This window comes from Limulus polyphemus, unplaced genomic scaffold (assembly GCF_000517525.1).
Source record: "Limulus polyphemus unplaced genomic scaffold, Limulus_polyphemus-2.1.2 Scaffold2762, whole genome shotgun sequence".
Classification (NCBI taxonomy): domain Eukaryota; kingdom Metazoa; phylum Arthropoda; class Merostomata; order Xiphosura; family Limulidae; genus Limulus; species Limulus polyphemus.
In genome coordinates this window covers 107,285-124,055 of record NW_013668372.1, presented here as the reverse complement: position 1 = coordinate 124,055, position 16,771 = coordinate 107,285, and the positions used below count along the sequence as shown (strand labels likewise).

Sequence of the window (16,771 nt, the reverse complement as noted above, 5' to 3'; positions counted from 1 at the left end):
AGGGAGTAGGTCTACCGTACTAACTAACTTACTTACTATAAGTTAATAATACTATTAGTAGTGTAGTACATACTATATATATATATATATATATATATATATATACACACACACACACACACACACACACCCCACTAGGTAACCCACTGGTGATCTTGTGGAACCACCCCCTCTCATCAGTGTGCATTATAACCTTAAAGGCATTCGGTTCAGGTTTATAGGAAAACATACCTGACCAGGTAACACTAGCCACTGAGTGGAATCCAAATATATAACAAAGCAAAAGGAAGTCCCTGAAAGAAACATAACAGAAAAAGACATACACATTACAGTCAAACCAGGTGCTTGTAAAATCACCAGAGGAGGTAAACAAAATCCACCTGAGAAGGACACAGCCAGATGGTGTAAGTAATGAGTGATAAAGATACAGGGAGTAGTCCACATTCCAGCCTAAATTATCTCCTTCATAGAATGATGAAAACGAGCTGCTAGAGACATGCTGATATTTCCATTCTGAGACACAATAAAGATTACATCATTCCAAGGAGAGGGAATAGTAAGCCAGCCTAATAAGTTGATGAACCTAAACCATATGGGTGATGGGAAGAGGTCACATGACACTGAAGGATTCCAGGGAATAAACAAACAGTTATCATGAAAGAAAGTCATACAAGCCACATAGCACCACAGAGTTTGCACAAGACAGAAGGTGATCTAGAATTGACCTGAAATAAATATGGGGAATGGAAGGGATGGAGATAGGTGCAAAGGTAGAATCACCCTCACATACAGCTGAGGTCTTGGGAAGGAAGGAACAGTCCAGGTTATAGCACAATATATGTACTATTATAAAGGGTACAGAAAACATCTGTCACAAAAAGGTTACACCTATGATGGCCAGAAGGAGAAGGAAATAGGTCTTGATGGGAAAATGATACATGGAACATGAAGCCAAAAGTTCAAAGGAAGGTTGGAAAAAGGCAAAAAGGATGACATTAAGATCCCCTAATCAGACACAGGAAAAGCATGGTGAGGATAAAGAACATGAAAGGACCAGAACAGGACAAAATGGATGAGAGAGGAGAAGACTTGGCAGAATCTGGTAAAACAAAATGTGTTCAACAAGGCAGCACTATATCCAGAAACTGTCAAAACAAAAAGATTCTGCTTGAACAGCCAGCTGAAGAACTGGGAAGGGTGAGGAAAGGAAGGACAGAAGGGGCAGAAACCATGTTGGACCAAGTAGTCAAATATCATAGGTAAACTGACAATGTGGAAGGTTGGACTGAAATGGAAAGTAGAGAAATAACACACAGTGTCAGACCCTGTCTTTTTACAAGGGACCTGACAAAAGCCAATGCATGAAGCCAGAGGGTGGGAATGGCAAGATGTAAGACACTCAAATGAGATTGAGAAAGAAGAGGAGACATAGGGTAGGGCAGAGGTGATGACAACTGTAGAGGCTTCAGGAGAGGGAACCAAGGCTGAGCCAACCAAAATGGAGCCACCAAGAGAACTAGACACAGAGTGGAGCTGATGAGGAAGAGTATTTTGGGGAGGAGATGTATCTGTGGGAAGGCATAAATGTCAAGGCCCCTTCACTCCTGACTGAAGGATCTACCCCTAAAGCCTAAGAGTGAAGAACTGGAGACCAGAAAGATTTTAGTTTGTTGTTTAGATGGGTGGAAAATGTCCCTATATGTGAGGTTCCTAGACGAGAGCATAACCATTGGAAAATTTTAGGATCAAGGGACCACTCAGTGGGAATGACCTTGTGCAGACATGATAACCAATCCACACTATGACTCAAAGCACCGAAAAAATGGCAAGCCAAGAGATATATCTGGTGCTCATGAGGCCAGACGAGGATTTCCAGAGTGCAAAAAAAAAAAGGGACCTGGATTTGGTACCCCCTTGCTTGTTAATGTATGAGACCACTGTGGATAGTACCCTAACCACCTTCCCCACAGAAGATGGAAGAAATGAGACATTGCTCGATGATTTGTTTGTTTGTATGTAGTAAAGCCCAAAGCTACACAATGGGCTGTCTGTGCTCTGCTCACCACGGGTATCAAAACCCAGTTTCTAGCATTATAAGTCCGCAGATACCACTGTGCCATTGGGGGGCATAGCTTGATGAATAGCTAAGAGCTCCAAAATGACACAAAGCCCAGATTCAGCCAATGACCAACTCCCGGAAATCTGAGAATTGAGATATGAACTCCAAGCCACAAGAGAAGCATTGGTAAAAAGGTGCAGGTCTAGACGAGGACGAAACCAGTCAGAGTATTTTCTCTGTCTAACCACCAAGCAAGGTTGGTCCAAAGGTAAGAAGAAAGAATAACCAGTTGATCCAAGGGATCCAATCTGAAGTTCATCTATTGAGTAATTCCCACTGAAGGGACTGCATGTGAGCATAACTGAGGGGTATAAGAGCTTCCAAGGAAGCCCACAACCCCAAAAGAGATAGAACCAATGGGGCTGGAAGAAAATTAGAAGATAAGACCTTGATGACCAACTGCTCCATATCCTGAAGATGTAGTGGAGAAGTCTTGGCCTGACTGAGGTGGGAATTGAAGAAAACTCCCAAATAAATTAGGTACTGTGTAGCGAAAAGGACTAATTTCTCCACTTTGATAAACCATCCCACATGAGCTGTTTCCTCTAAGAGCAAACATGTGTGGTTGGAAGACATTCGAAGAAGCAAGTCGTCCATATTATGATGAGACCGAAGTCCTAATGAATGGAGATGTCGAGCAAAGGTCTTGACTACTTGAGAAAACATGTAAGGAGCCAAGACAAGCCTAAACAGCAGAGCCCAGAACTGGAAAACATACCCCTTGTGGACACACCAAAGAAAACGATGTGAGGATAGAGATTGGAACATGAAGATACGCATCTGCTATATCGAACTTGGTCACCCAAAACCTGGAGTGAAAAACCAATAAAGGGACAGAAATGACTCCATATACACATATATATATATATATATATATAGATAGATAGATAGATAGATAGATATATAGAAGAGGTCGATAACAGGTTTCCAATCCCCGTTTTCTGAGGGGAAAGTAAAAAGCTGAGAGTAAAAACCTGGCTGAATGGGAAACATCAGCTCAATCACTTCCTTGAGAAGAAGATCTTTCACTGTCTCAGACAGATGATCATTTGAGACAGGATCCCTTGGAAGAAGGAAAGGAACCAGAGACAATGAAAGAGGAGGTGGTGACCAGAATTGAAGGCAGAAACCCTCTGACAAAAACCAGCAGAATTCACAGATCAGTAATGAAGATATCTCAAATGTCAACAGAATGATGGAGCCTGGCCCCCATAGGACGTGACTCCACTGTGTAGTCACCTATACCATTGTCGAAGTTCTTGATGGGCAAGGGAAAAATGGGACAAAGACGACAACATTGATATGCAGGTCAAGGATGAGCAAGGAAGTGGGAGGATGGAAAACAGGAATAGAATCAGGAGCTGAGGAGGGGAAGGTTATGATAAATGATTAGTAAGGGAAGATAGGGAAGTATGTACCTGGCACGTCAACACAGGACTCTAAAGATTTTGGAAGGCCCCAAAAACTGTGTCAAACAAAAATGAACCCATCCTTAAGTTCCTCTTGCAAGCAATGCATCTCTTCCTAGCAAGTCCCAACAAAGGAGCCAAGTAAGTAAGGAAAGGGATGATAAAGAGAGCCTCGCCAAAATCGACAACAGAAGGGGGTCTGAAGTTCTCTGAAAAATGACGAAATGCCTCAGACAAAAGGTGCATTGAGGTAATGCAAAATGTTAGTAATTGTAAGAAGAATTCTTGAAAATTACACCTGCGAAATTGAAACAGAAGCTTCAGGATTAGAACCCAGAGGGGTAACAGCAGATCTAATTGTTGGGAAACCAAATAAGGATTTGAAAAGCAATGAAATGCTAAAGTATGTTGGACAAAAACTTGAGGAGGTTGAGGCATACTAGCCCACAAAGTTAACTGTGATAAAAACTGCTGTGCATAAACCTCAGTGTCAGGTGAAAGGGGAAACACCAAATATTCCGAGTTAGGGATCATACACTGAAATGCTAAAGTATGTTGGACAAAAACTTGAGGAGGTTGAGGCATACTAGCCCACAAAGTTAACTGTCATAAAAACTGCTGTGCATAAACCTCAGTGTCAGGTGAAAGGGGAAACACCAAATATTCCGAGTTAGGGATCATACACATAAGGGGAAAAAGAGGCATCATAGGAAACATAAAAAACATTAAAAATGTGACAAACCTGTGTAATTAATTGGAGGAAAAGAGTAGAAGGATTAACATCCTCCAAAGGTGCAGGACATGGCTGCATGGAAAAGGAAGGAGCAGGTAAAAGGCTGTATAAATCATCATCATCCTAAACAATCTCATCAGCCAGCAGAGGCACCAGCCGTCTTAGAGAAGAAGGCACAGGTGCAATATAAGAAGCCAACTCCCGACAAACGAAGACTTGCCCCTCTTTGGCAGACAATGTTGATCCTGAGGCTTTGATAACAGGAGTTTTTGTGTCACCAGTATCATCTGGAGCTATGGTGGTAACCATGGTAAACTGCATATTCATAATTCACAATAAATTGTATGAAAATGGTAATTAAAATTTGTAACACAACAAAATGTAAGAAGTGGCAAGGCAAACTTATTCACAAAGAAAAGAACAAATATAAACAAGTTCAAAAGATCAGAAAAAATATTATGGAAAATGTAAATCAACGAGAAATATGGCTGATTTGTATGGTACCAATCGAGAAAGTGAGGTTCACATAAAGTAGTACAGAGGGAGCCAGCTGCTCTAGGAGAGTGTGTCATGCTCCTATTGGTGGAGGTTTTTCACATGTACTATGCATGCTAAATGAGTCTCGAATTTGTGGGTACAGAGGTTAGTGCTTCAAGTGAGAAAATTTCTTTTCAGTGTGTTAGAGGACAGTGGAAGATCAAGAAAAGCTACTGTGTGGCAGAAGTATGTATCGCATCGGAATACTATATACATAAAAGACATTTAACTCACCATGCTCAGTAGCAGGGCCAGGAGGAACTCTGAGTAAATGGTTAGCTTGATCTATAAATGCTTGAAAAAGTTCTCCTCTTCCAATAAGGTAGAAATCTTTGACTGTTCGAAGGTGAACCACTAAATTAGCTTGTTCCACAATGACCTTCCACACATGCTACATCACCAAAATATGTATTGGAATAATGAAGAAGATAAGTTTACACTTTATTATATGAAATATTATTTTTACAGCTACAGTTACAAAACTTTATATCTATCTTTCAGAAAGAGGTAGACAATGGAAGCATAGAAATATCTGAGCTATTAAGAAAATGTTATTTAAAATAATCTTTTTCTGATGTATTGTTTCTGTAATAGATACTTCATATCAATTCATGAAAGAAGTTTCAAAAATCAGTTTAAAAGTTGTATTGAAATCAGACTGTTTTTTTTGCTGGTCTTGAACTCTACTCCAAGTTAAATAACACAGGCCTGCAATGGTTTATGGTCTTGAAATTTTTACATGTTCTACAATAATTTCTGTAAGCTGAATCTGAAAATTATATCCATTTTTCTCCATCATGTACAGATTATTCACAAAACGTCATAACACAATACATAAAAGAAAGACCACAACACATAGTTTTGAGACTAAAAAGCATAGATTTCACATTTTTCTCCATCATGTACAGATTATTCACAAAACGTCATAACACAATACATAAAAGAAAGACCACAACACATAGTTTTGAGACTAAAAGGCATAGATTTCACAAAAAAAATCAGGATGAATGGGGATGCATATTCGTTTGACATCAATGTTCTTCCCTTTTCTTCAGTTTGTTTGTATTTTTGTTAAGGAACATAATAATAAAAAATATTCATTGTGGTAAACGAAATAATAATTTAATCTAAGTTAGAGTTTTTTTTCTTACCGATTTGTAAAAAATCCTTACGTGATAGGAAAAAATGAATATTATTTTTGAAATCTGTGAAGCTTCATTATGGAATATCTGTTACTAAAACCAAAACAGCTTCTATGAAGTTTAAAATTGCAGACCTGTGTAATCAACAATCCAAAGTAAAAAATGAGTACTAACTGATCTGAGGCATTGTTAAATCACAAATTCAGGTCTAAAATTACTTTTATGGCCTGATATATATAATATACATCCCTCTTGTATTTCATAAAAATAATTTCACTCAAATGGATATATGTATAACCTTTAAATATGGGAACTTCCTCATACATTTAACTACAACTGTATGCTTTAAAATGAGTTTTATCTATTAGCTACTAAGATAATAGTATTTTTAATACAATCAAAAATTTAGAAAGAACAAATTTAAAGGATAACAATATTGTTAGATATACAAGACTTTTAAACTTTATTATTTAGTTCATTTAGTGATTTAATATTTAATTATTTAGTTTTCATAACAAGTGTTAAAAGTTAATTATTTTAAAAGCAATAGTTATGACAAGTTTCATTAAGTAACTCTGTATGAGTCGTACATTGTGTATGTAATTTAATAGTTGTACTAGGCTTTTGTAATATCACTGACATCTTCTTACTCAAAGTTTCTAAGTTTTTCTTGTTATGTGTAACGTTGTTACTAGAGGGCTAGACATTTCTAAGTTTTTCTGTTGTATGTTATAAACACATGCAAATACAGAGAGGAGAAAAGTTAAGTTAGTGAAAGTAAAATTGAAGTTAGACTGTGAGATTGTCAGTTTAGCCATAATGGGCAATTTCTAAAATGAAAGTTTAACAGTTTGTATCATAACAACAGAGGAGAGTAGAAATAATTAATTTTGTCAATTGGGTTCTAAAGTAACTGAACCAGCCAGTGTGGACTTTTGACAAAAAAGAGAATTATTTAAAGCTCCAGATACAACTGTGATAACCAATAATGAAAGAAATTTTTGTACATATGTTTGTCTTGTTTTGAATATATTATTTTAAAACAAGTGGATTGTGTGCTGTCTGTTTATTGTTGAAATTTATTGCCAACAAGTCACAGACACTGAATGTAAAGAATAGTGGCCTTTATAAAACCTGACAAATATAATGAAATGTATGATACCATATTACAAAGTAATGGCTATCCCCTTAATTTCTTACACTGTATCACACAAACATTTTAAACAAAATACAATGAAACCTATCAAGGAGCCACACATTGTCTCAAAGTATCCACCAGTTCTTATCACTCCTTCCCTGGGCAAAACAATTTTTAACTCAAATCTTAAATTAAAAATAATCAAGACATATTATCCACAAATTAAGCTATGTTTAATATTTAAGTTAATATTTATAATTAAAAACCTATTTAATACCAAAGACACTACCCATCCCTATATGCTCGTGGGCCATATACAAATACACTTGTGGTAGTTGTAAAGCTACCTATCAGTGGCATGCAGTGGTTTTTCAAGTAGGTCATGCAGTAATAACTAATTTGTGTAATGTACCTCCAGAATACAAAAAACACATACAGAGAACAGGTTTACTCATCCTATTTTTAAATGAAATCCAGTAAACAATCTTTCTTTAAAAATTCTTCCATAACACTGTCATGAAAACAATCTGGACTTCTTATTTTGTGAAGCAAGATGAAGCAAAGCATGCAACCTGTACATTGTTGGCATTGAACTTCTACACATGCACTAGCTGTCCCCCTATCTTAACAAAGCATTACTTGCTCAGTTTTACTAACAGGTAGTAGCAACATCACTCCAGAAAACAGGATACTGCTGGAAGTGTAAGGTCAGACATGTAGAGCTCTAGCAGCATGAGATGAAAAACATATAATAATCAAAAGGTAAAATAATAAAAAACTTAATAATAATAATAAAGCTAAAAAGACGCATTTCATTATATAATGTTATCATCATATTTTTAGTTTTCTGAAAAGTCATACAATACATGACTTGTATAGCCTGACTGCATGCCACTGCTGGTTATATAAATAAGGAAACAAAATTAAAATTTGAATAGAAAGTAGGGATCATTGGTTATTCCATAACTGATAGCCATAACTTTTACAAGAATTAAAACCACAATAACAAATTTGTAAAATGTAATCCTTACTTTGGCCTACAGATAAGTGTATAAGCTGCCAAAGTAGGGATTAAATTTATGATTGTGGTTTTAATTCTTGTTTCATTACTTTTTATAGCAGGATCCCCATTTCATTTTAAGATTCATGGCTTTTAATACTCTTGTTTGTTTACTTTTTATGTTATACCAGTATAAAGTATATACTTTACTTTTAGAAACTGTCAGTGTCTACTCATCAATATGTAGCGCCATCTGTTGGGTTGAATTTGATTGAAAAGATATTTAAGTAAGTGCATGATTAACCATTTATAAAAATATCTTTATATATTGATCAGAATATCAAAAGCAGATACCTGTACACCAGTCAAGTAAATTCACTGCCTTCTGGTTCTACATCTATAATAGCCACACCTGCCATGTTAATTTTGCATCAATAGCTGTACCTGTTAGGTCTTTTTTTCCTCTCAAAGTAACTCTTCAACTGTTGACATGGTAGATCTTCACTTTATAGTACATTCTGTTAATAGCTTCCTGTACTTCAAAAGGACCTTTTCACTGCAGGATGAGTTTGTTGTTGTCTGTAGGTAGCAGAACTAAGACCTTCTGTCTGACCTTGAAATGTCGATTCTGGACCTTCTTGTTATATAAGTACTTCTTACTTCCTTTGATGGGTTTAGCTTCACCAGTCGAACTGCTTTGATAAGTCTGGTTCAATACTCTTTTATGGTACTCTGTTTTGTAAGTCTCTTTTCATTTTCTATTGTGCTGGACTTTCTCTCGGGCACTGTCTCGAAGTTTCTGCAGAGAAGAATCTTTCTTTCATGCTTTCTTTCATTCTCATAAACCTACAATCGGGATGTCACTCTTTGGTACTTGTAAGGGCTTGAATGTCTTGTTTTATCTTCTTCCTTTGAGATCTAGTGCTGACTGCAGATGCCACATCAGTCTTCTTTCTGTCTAGTTCCTCCAAATTTCCACTATGTGGTATGTTTACAATCGTGAAGTCGTATATTAGTACCTTGATACATATCGCTTCAAAGTCTCCTATATAATATGGAGTATCACCTTTATTTTCGCTTTGAGAAACTTTCTCACTGTCTTATCAATCAGTACACACAGGCTCACTTTGCCTGTCATCTGGTTATCAGATGCTACACTGATTCTCACTGCTGCACTACTGCAGCCAATGTGTCTCACAGAACCTTCACTTTCTTGTCTCCGACATAGCCTTCATCTATTGGCATATTGTAAGTTATTGGAATCTCTCGATATCTGTAACATTCTCCAATCACTACTGGCACTGTTGATCCATTTGCTAATTTGAACTGACCATTAGTCGTGCACTGATCAATCATGTAAATGGCACTTTCTACTTGTGGTGAATTTGACTTGTTTTCTCAATTCTGTGTCTCCTGGCTGCAGCATCCATAGTGACAGTCACTCTTTTCTTGTTTCTTACCATCACTGTCTTTGTAGGTAGCTCCAGCTGCTATATGTTGAGATTTCTGCTGTTGCTTATTGGTGATGGACTTGTACTCACTTGCAGTGTGCCCCATTTCATAACAAGCATAGCATCTCATTTCCCTTCTGTCTACTTACCACTTGTCACCTTTGGTAGAATCTTGCTCCTGGTCAGCTACCACTGGTTTTGAATGGATGTTCTTGGACTTGCAAGTTATACTTCTTCTATGAACTTCCATTTACTGTTCTGTCAGCTTGATCATCTCCTCCCAATCTATTAGTACTCTCTCCTTTAGGAACAGTGACATGTCAATTTAGCACGTGATCATAACTGTTCATGTATTAGTAGATCTACCAGTCACTCAAAACTATTGTCACACTTAGCCATGTCAGTCCATCTTGAGAAGTATTGCTGTAGATGTGCCACAAACCGAAATACTGTTGCTCCAACATCAGGTTTGACTTCTCTGAACTTCCAACAAAAATCTTCTTCGGTATGTTCGTTGCATTTCAGCAAAGCCACTTTTAACTTGTCATAGTCCATGGTACCTTCTGATGTCATGCCTTCATAGACTTATAGGCCTTTTCCTGTGAGAAGTGGGCTGAGACAGTTGCCTTTGTCTCAGTTCTGACCTTAAGTGAATCTTTAATATCTCTCCAGGAAAGCATTTCATCTTACTGTTCATCAAATTTGGGCAGCTTGGGTCGGCTGGCCCTGACTTCATTGTCATTCTTGGGTCTTTCTTCTTTCTGTTGGGTGAGCTTTGTGATCTCAATTTGTGCTCTTATTCTTTCTATTTCTAGTTTCTCCTTTCTCTCTTTGTGCTCTTATTCTCTCTTTTTCCAGTCTCTCCTTTCTCCCATTTTCTTCTTTTAGTCTTCTCTGTTTCTCCTCCTCTCTTCTGTTGCCACTCTTCTCTCTCTAGTTCTTGCTGTTGTTTAACAAACTCTTGTAGTTCACTATCTTTTAACCTAAGATGCTCATCTCTTTCAATCTGTTGACATCATTAAGTAGCATGATTGTAATCTCTACACTATTTTAACAACCACTACCATTGATGACATCAACAATACTACAACAATTGAACTACACACACACAATGTAAGACTCTTACCGAGTTATGAAATGAAATTTGTTATAATTAATGCCTTTAAAATAATTAACTTTAACATTCTTGTTGGGAAAACTAAATAATTATTAAATATTAAATCACTAACTAAATAAATAATAACTCTTACACTAAACAAGTCTTGTATACCAACACTGAGTGTTTTTTCATGCTGCTGCAGTCTACCAAATCTTCTCATTTTAACTGATGTTCTTTTGCTGTGTTATTTTCATGTTCTCTACTGTATTTCAGCCACTTTTACCATCTGATGATAAGTGAATAATCATTTATCAGCTAACATGGATCACAACCATTCCATGTATTCTTGTGGTCATTCTGGCAATTCTGCAGCTGGGGGTTGTACATGCGATTTAATGGCAGCATAACTTTGTGCCTGCACATTAACATGATTGGAGAACAGTTGGTAGACAATTGCACTGTTGCATGGTATGCCATCATCACATATGATAGGTGATCATCCCAGTCAGTTATACCAGAGCTCACAAATTTGCAAAGCATGTATTTACAATTTGAATGAGCTGACTGGCCAAACATCAAACTGGGAATGATAAGGTGAAGTAAGGGTTTTCACCAAACTTAGTACCTTACAAAACTTGACAAACAGTTGATTGTTAAAGTTTGCTCCTTGATTAATATGAATCTTGCCTGGTGCTCTGAAATGAGCTATTCACTGTCGCCAATGTGTTGCCATCTGTTTTAGTCATGGTATTGACCAGTGCATATGCCTTGGTAAATTCATTGCTACTAGGATGTAACAAGTATTATAGCAAGTTTTAAGAAAAGGTCTGGCAATATCCTGGGCTATTCACTGGAATGGAGAATTGAGCCACATAGGAAGCACAATGTTCACATCATCATTGTACATCCTTACGAGAAAGCAGCCAGTAAAACTACCTCCACGAGTTGACTGTTGTACCTGGTACTGCATCAGGTTACATACTTTTATATAATGTTCACCAACCATAAGGGTTGTGCATCTACATGTTGTACAGCAAACAGGACCCAAGCTAAGTCTGGATCTTTTAGATGTTCTTCTTGCAGTCTTCCTTGGTCATACTTTTAGTATCCATTCATTAGTAGAATCCACACCACTTGTATGGTTCATTGGCATGGTTGAGCTTTAAGGCAAAATTATGTCTGGTATCCAGATATTCTACAAATGGACAAGCTCTAGCCTGCCAGTGAGAAAACTTATCTATATTTCCATGCTGTTGGTTTGGTTGATGCTGTACAACAAAACTGTGCTACTTCAACATTCAGAACCAATATGTGATAATACCTTCTAGTTCTCTAAAGTTCAAGAGCCATTTTAATGGCATGTGATATACACATATGGTAAATTCCTGGCCATACAGAAAGTGGCAAAAGTGCTTAATCAATGCTACTACTGCAAATAGTTCTTTCTTTGTACGGTAATGACATTCAAGTACATATACATTTAACTGAGTGTCACGAAGTTCTGCCATTTTCCCCAAGGATAGTACGGTACATACAGTTTTCCTGGATATGTCACGAAAGAAACTTGTGTATATATTACTCAGATCACTTTTCCAGATGGACATCTTTCTTGATTATGTTGCATTCTGTTGCCTACAGCATTTGGATGCATTTGCCACTGATTTTTGTGCTTGTGAACTCTAGCCTGTTCAAAGATGCTGCACATGTTGCTTACCATGAATGAGGTAAGACTTGTTACAAATCTCTTTCTGGTTAGTTCTGGTGCCCCAAATTTCTTCATATCTCTTTGTTTTCCAATGCCATTAAGAACAAGGGATATTTCCATCTTTGAAATTATAAATCCTTGGTCTGAACATTTCTTTATTATCCGAGTGTATTATTTTGCATAGGAAAGGGTTGTTACATACCCTTTCCAAAAGCAATTAATTTTTACTGGCATCACGCTACATATGAAATGCAAAACAATGTCCAAATGTACTTCTGGTATGATATTCCACCACAACTTTATATCAACTGTGGTTGTCATGAGATTTGCATATCCAACCCTCTGTGGAGACTAACTTCATTTCCAGTCATCAGTTTGTTTCATCCTTTTGCACATTAAAAAGTTTCAACTAGTATGACTGAGAATTATGCTTTGTTCTGAGGAAATTTACATCCGAATTAAATATCAATGTTCATCAACTAAGTTTGTGCTTATTACAAAAAGAATAATGTATGTTACATTTTGAAATTCCTACACAAATATTTCCATTCTTTGTGCAAACACAAGAGACCTGCAAAATTATGATTGTCAAGTGTAGAAACATCTGTTTACCCAATGCTCATATTCTTTGCAATGCATTCACACATAAACAATAAATTAAACTGTTATGTTGTACAGTAGAAGTTCCTAAGACATACATCTCTCTGCTTCATCCAATCTCTTATCATTGAAAAACTGTTATTTAAATGATCACGAAGTAGTTTAAATTCATGTTTAAAATAGCTTTTAACAACCTATGTTTCAGTCTTTACTATCTTTTGTGATCCCTGCAGCATATAATTTTTTTTTTTTACTGTACAGTCTTACTCCTAAAGCAATTCAAGTTCAAGTGAACAACAATTCATCAATAGATGTTCCTTTCTTCACTATGAGTGTTTACTTCTCAAGAAATAGTTTTCATCTGGTCAACAACCAGTTCAAGTTTAAGTAAACAGAAGTTTCTCTCAACCATAATCCTCTCCTTTATGATATTCACTTACCTATAAAGCACTTGTTTCTACATATTCAATAATAACAAAAGTTTTTGCCATTCAATACCAAGTATAGTTACCTCTGATGCACTGGTTCTTATCTGGTCAATAACCTCTTCAAATTCAAGTGAACAGAAGCTTTTATCTTGAAGAGCAAACAACTGTTGAGCAAAATAGTCTTCCTGCCCACATGTTGTTACACCTGGAAAATAATTATTGCCATGTTATTAATTTTGTCTAAACATATAACACAAATATTATACTAATCTAAATCAGAAGTGGACAAGTCTGTCAAAAGATTTTCACTCTTGACGTATCTGAAACTTTCTAATTTTATCTAGTCCATAAATATTAAGAACAGAGAAAATTATGTGCTAGATCAGCCCTCCTTAATTTCTCTCTTTGATCAGGAAAATAAATGGTTTAAAATTTTTTCAATATTTTCAAATACACATGCTTTTAGAGTGCTTACAGGTTTTCCCACATAGAAAATATGTCTTTTGCAGTATTGACCTAATTCTGTGTACCAGTTATACTCGGCCAAGGCATTTGGACTTTTTAGATATTTTCAGATGTTTCTGATGGATAATGTTGGTGGAGATGTATCTTCTGATCTTTTATCTGCTTTCTTTGGTAAAATCACAGTGTTTAAGTTTAGAAATGCCACTTTTACTTGAGACAATTAATGATGTAGGTAGCATCTGTGTTTTAAAAGGGATGATATTACTGTTATGTGTATATCATATTCTCTCCCTATCTACAACACAAAATTTCTTAAGACTAGGAAAGAAAATTCCAAAGTCTCATTGTGAAATCTACAAACACTGCTCAATGTTCTGTGCACTCATCTTTTGACTTATTAGTTATTCTTATGAAGATTGATTTTACTCTGTTTAACATTATAGTCAAATTATTTTTTTCCACTCAGTCAAGCCACATATTTGGTTTAAACTTTGGATACATATGCTGGCGCCATTGCTTCTGTTATTTGTGGTTATTACCTGAAAGGAAAATCAGTGAATCTGAGAATACAACAGTAAATTGATAAATTAATGGACTAACAGATTTGAAGCTCTGACAAAGTCATTCAAAGGAACTTTCCTATTTAAAACTGTAACATCAAATGTGCATACTGAACCATGACTTTTTGATAAAGATTTCTAGATCTTGTAAAGATATTTCATTATTAATTAATATACAGAGTAAAAAGTATTTATGATCAGTATATCTATTTTCAATTGAGAAATTTTCAAAATATTGTGTAACAAGATGGCCTATAATTTTATAACAAATTTGAACAAACCAGTAATAAAACCCAAAATAAACTGGATTTTTATATAGTTTGGGAATAACATAAAAATAAGGTAATTCTTAAAATGTAACAGGGTTAGAAGTGAATTTTTTAAAAACTTTAGCCATACTTGTTACAATTTCATCAACTACTTTGTAATTGAAAGGTGCTAGTAGAATTTCGCTCATTAACTGCAATTATAAGCAAGAATTTTTTACAAATAATACCAGAACTACATCCTGTTTTGCTTATTGTTGTTATAACAAGTCTACCTTGAAGTACTTTAATTTTATCTTTAAATTGGCAAGATAAATCTATTGAATTATTTGTTGTTTAAATCTTTGTTAGTCTTTGTTTAGCTTTAATGAAAACAAGTATTTTTACTCTACAAATATAAAGATAACATTTAATTCAATTTCATATTAATCTAAATTTTTATTAATTAATTTTATAGTCACAATTTAAAAATTTTTTGGTAATGATACTTAGGTCATTTAATCAAAATGTTTTTATGTTAAAATCTTGTACAATTTATAAGTTTCAATAATAATTTGCTTATCAGAAGAATCTCATAAATCATTATTAGTACACTAATAACATAAATTATTCAAAAAAGGTTAAATAAAAATAAATCAAAGGTCCAAAATGGATTTTTTATTGATAGCTAATAATTTTACTTCATCTAAATATCTATGCTTAACTTTGTTTAACTGCATATTCAAAACTTTTTACAGCATAATACAATCTTATAATTGAAAATTTCTTTGAATGAACTAGTTAAAACTTCAAATCTATTGATCCATGTATTTATCAATGTACCAATGGAATTAGCTAGTCTTGAAATTCTTTGTAACAAGAATACAAAAGTTTTTATTAGTTTCTGTACTTATAATTACTTTATTCTATTTAAACATAATGTTTGCATACAGGGTGTTAGTATCCAAATGGGTGCCAACTCTTCTTCTAGTTTATTTACTCTAACCTAAAGATACAGAGATAATTTAATTAGTTTGAATAAACATAGTATTAATAACTACATTACAATCATAAATCCTGCAGAACTTGGAACAAAAATACCACAATATCTAATACACAATTGCATTACTTACATATAAATATAAGAAATAGAACAGGTGAAATAGATATATTTGATGAACACTTAAAATTTTCTTGCTAAATTTATGTATTTTTGTCACCTAAAAGTAACATCACTTCATTTTTATTAAAAAATATTATAATTTCTTAGTTACACAGGTGCTAAAAAATCTGCAATAATTTGAATATCTTCTTTCTATTACAGAATTTTTAATTATAAAACTTGAGCATAATGATTTTCAAGAATGTTCTACGCAAGTTATTTCAAACTATTTAAAAGTACATATTATAAAATTATACTGAAATTCAAATATAAAAATATCACTCAAACTTTATGTAAAACTCAAAAATTGTTACAGTAAACAATATAATGAATAAACACACATTTGTCTATGTGTATTTGTTTAGAATGTAAATTTCTGAACAAAGTACTTATAGTCTTCATGCTTGTACCACTAAATCAAGCAATGCAAATATAACCATTAGTCTTGTACATCCTAAGCCAGGTAATGTACATACAACCACATTTTATATATAATTTTTAGAAATAGGTCCTCACTTCTATAAGAATAAATTTCTCTAACAAACTATCATGCTAAGACTAACTCCTGTCACTCTTTTACTCATGCTATCACTTTCATCATCTCATTCTTGAAGTCTCATCCAGAATAAAATCTTCCTTCACCTAATACCCTTTCTCTTCATGTGAGCACATATTCAGATATTAGTCTATATGACTATTCAAAATCATACTTCTATCAGATACTAACTAAATGTGAAATGGAATTAGATATGAGCACATGTAGTGCAGTCTATCTATTTAAGCTTAATTTTATTTTTTAAAATATTAAATTTAAATTCATTAACTCACCTTTTTATGCATAAAAGCTCAAATACACACATGGAAGGGAAGTGTAATCCAAAAGTAAGCAGGAAAAAGCATCCTTCTCACACTGAAAGAAGCAATGACTGAAGCAAACACAAAATCTGTAAAGTGCCTCCAGAGTATCTTGATCATGGA

The 16,771-nt window shown here is 34.8% G+C and overlaps 1 protein-coding gene across 4 annotated transcripts in view; it reads right to left on the bottom strand.

Annotated features, from left to right (window-relative positions):
- The window catches only part of LOC106467840 (gamma-tubulin complex component 4-like), a 136,392-nt gene that overhangs the window by 16,727 nt on the left and 102,894 nt on the right, over window positions 1-16,771 (bottom strand). For all 4 annotated transcript variants that reach the window (XM_022396040.1, XM_022396041.1, XM_022396042.1 and 1 more), the window contains 2 exons: window positions 13,445-13,566; window positions 5,033-5,189 (listed from right to left, as the gene is read on the bottom strand). In XM_022396040.1, the coding sequence (XP_022251748.1) occupies window positions 5,033-5,189; window positions 13,445-13,566 (279 nt within the window). The remainder of the gene's footprint in view (window positions 1-5,032; window positions 5,190-13,444; window positions 13,567-16,771) is intronic.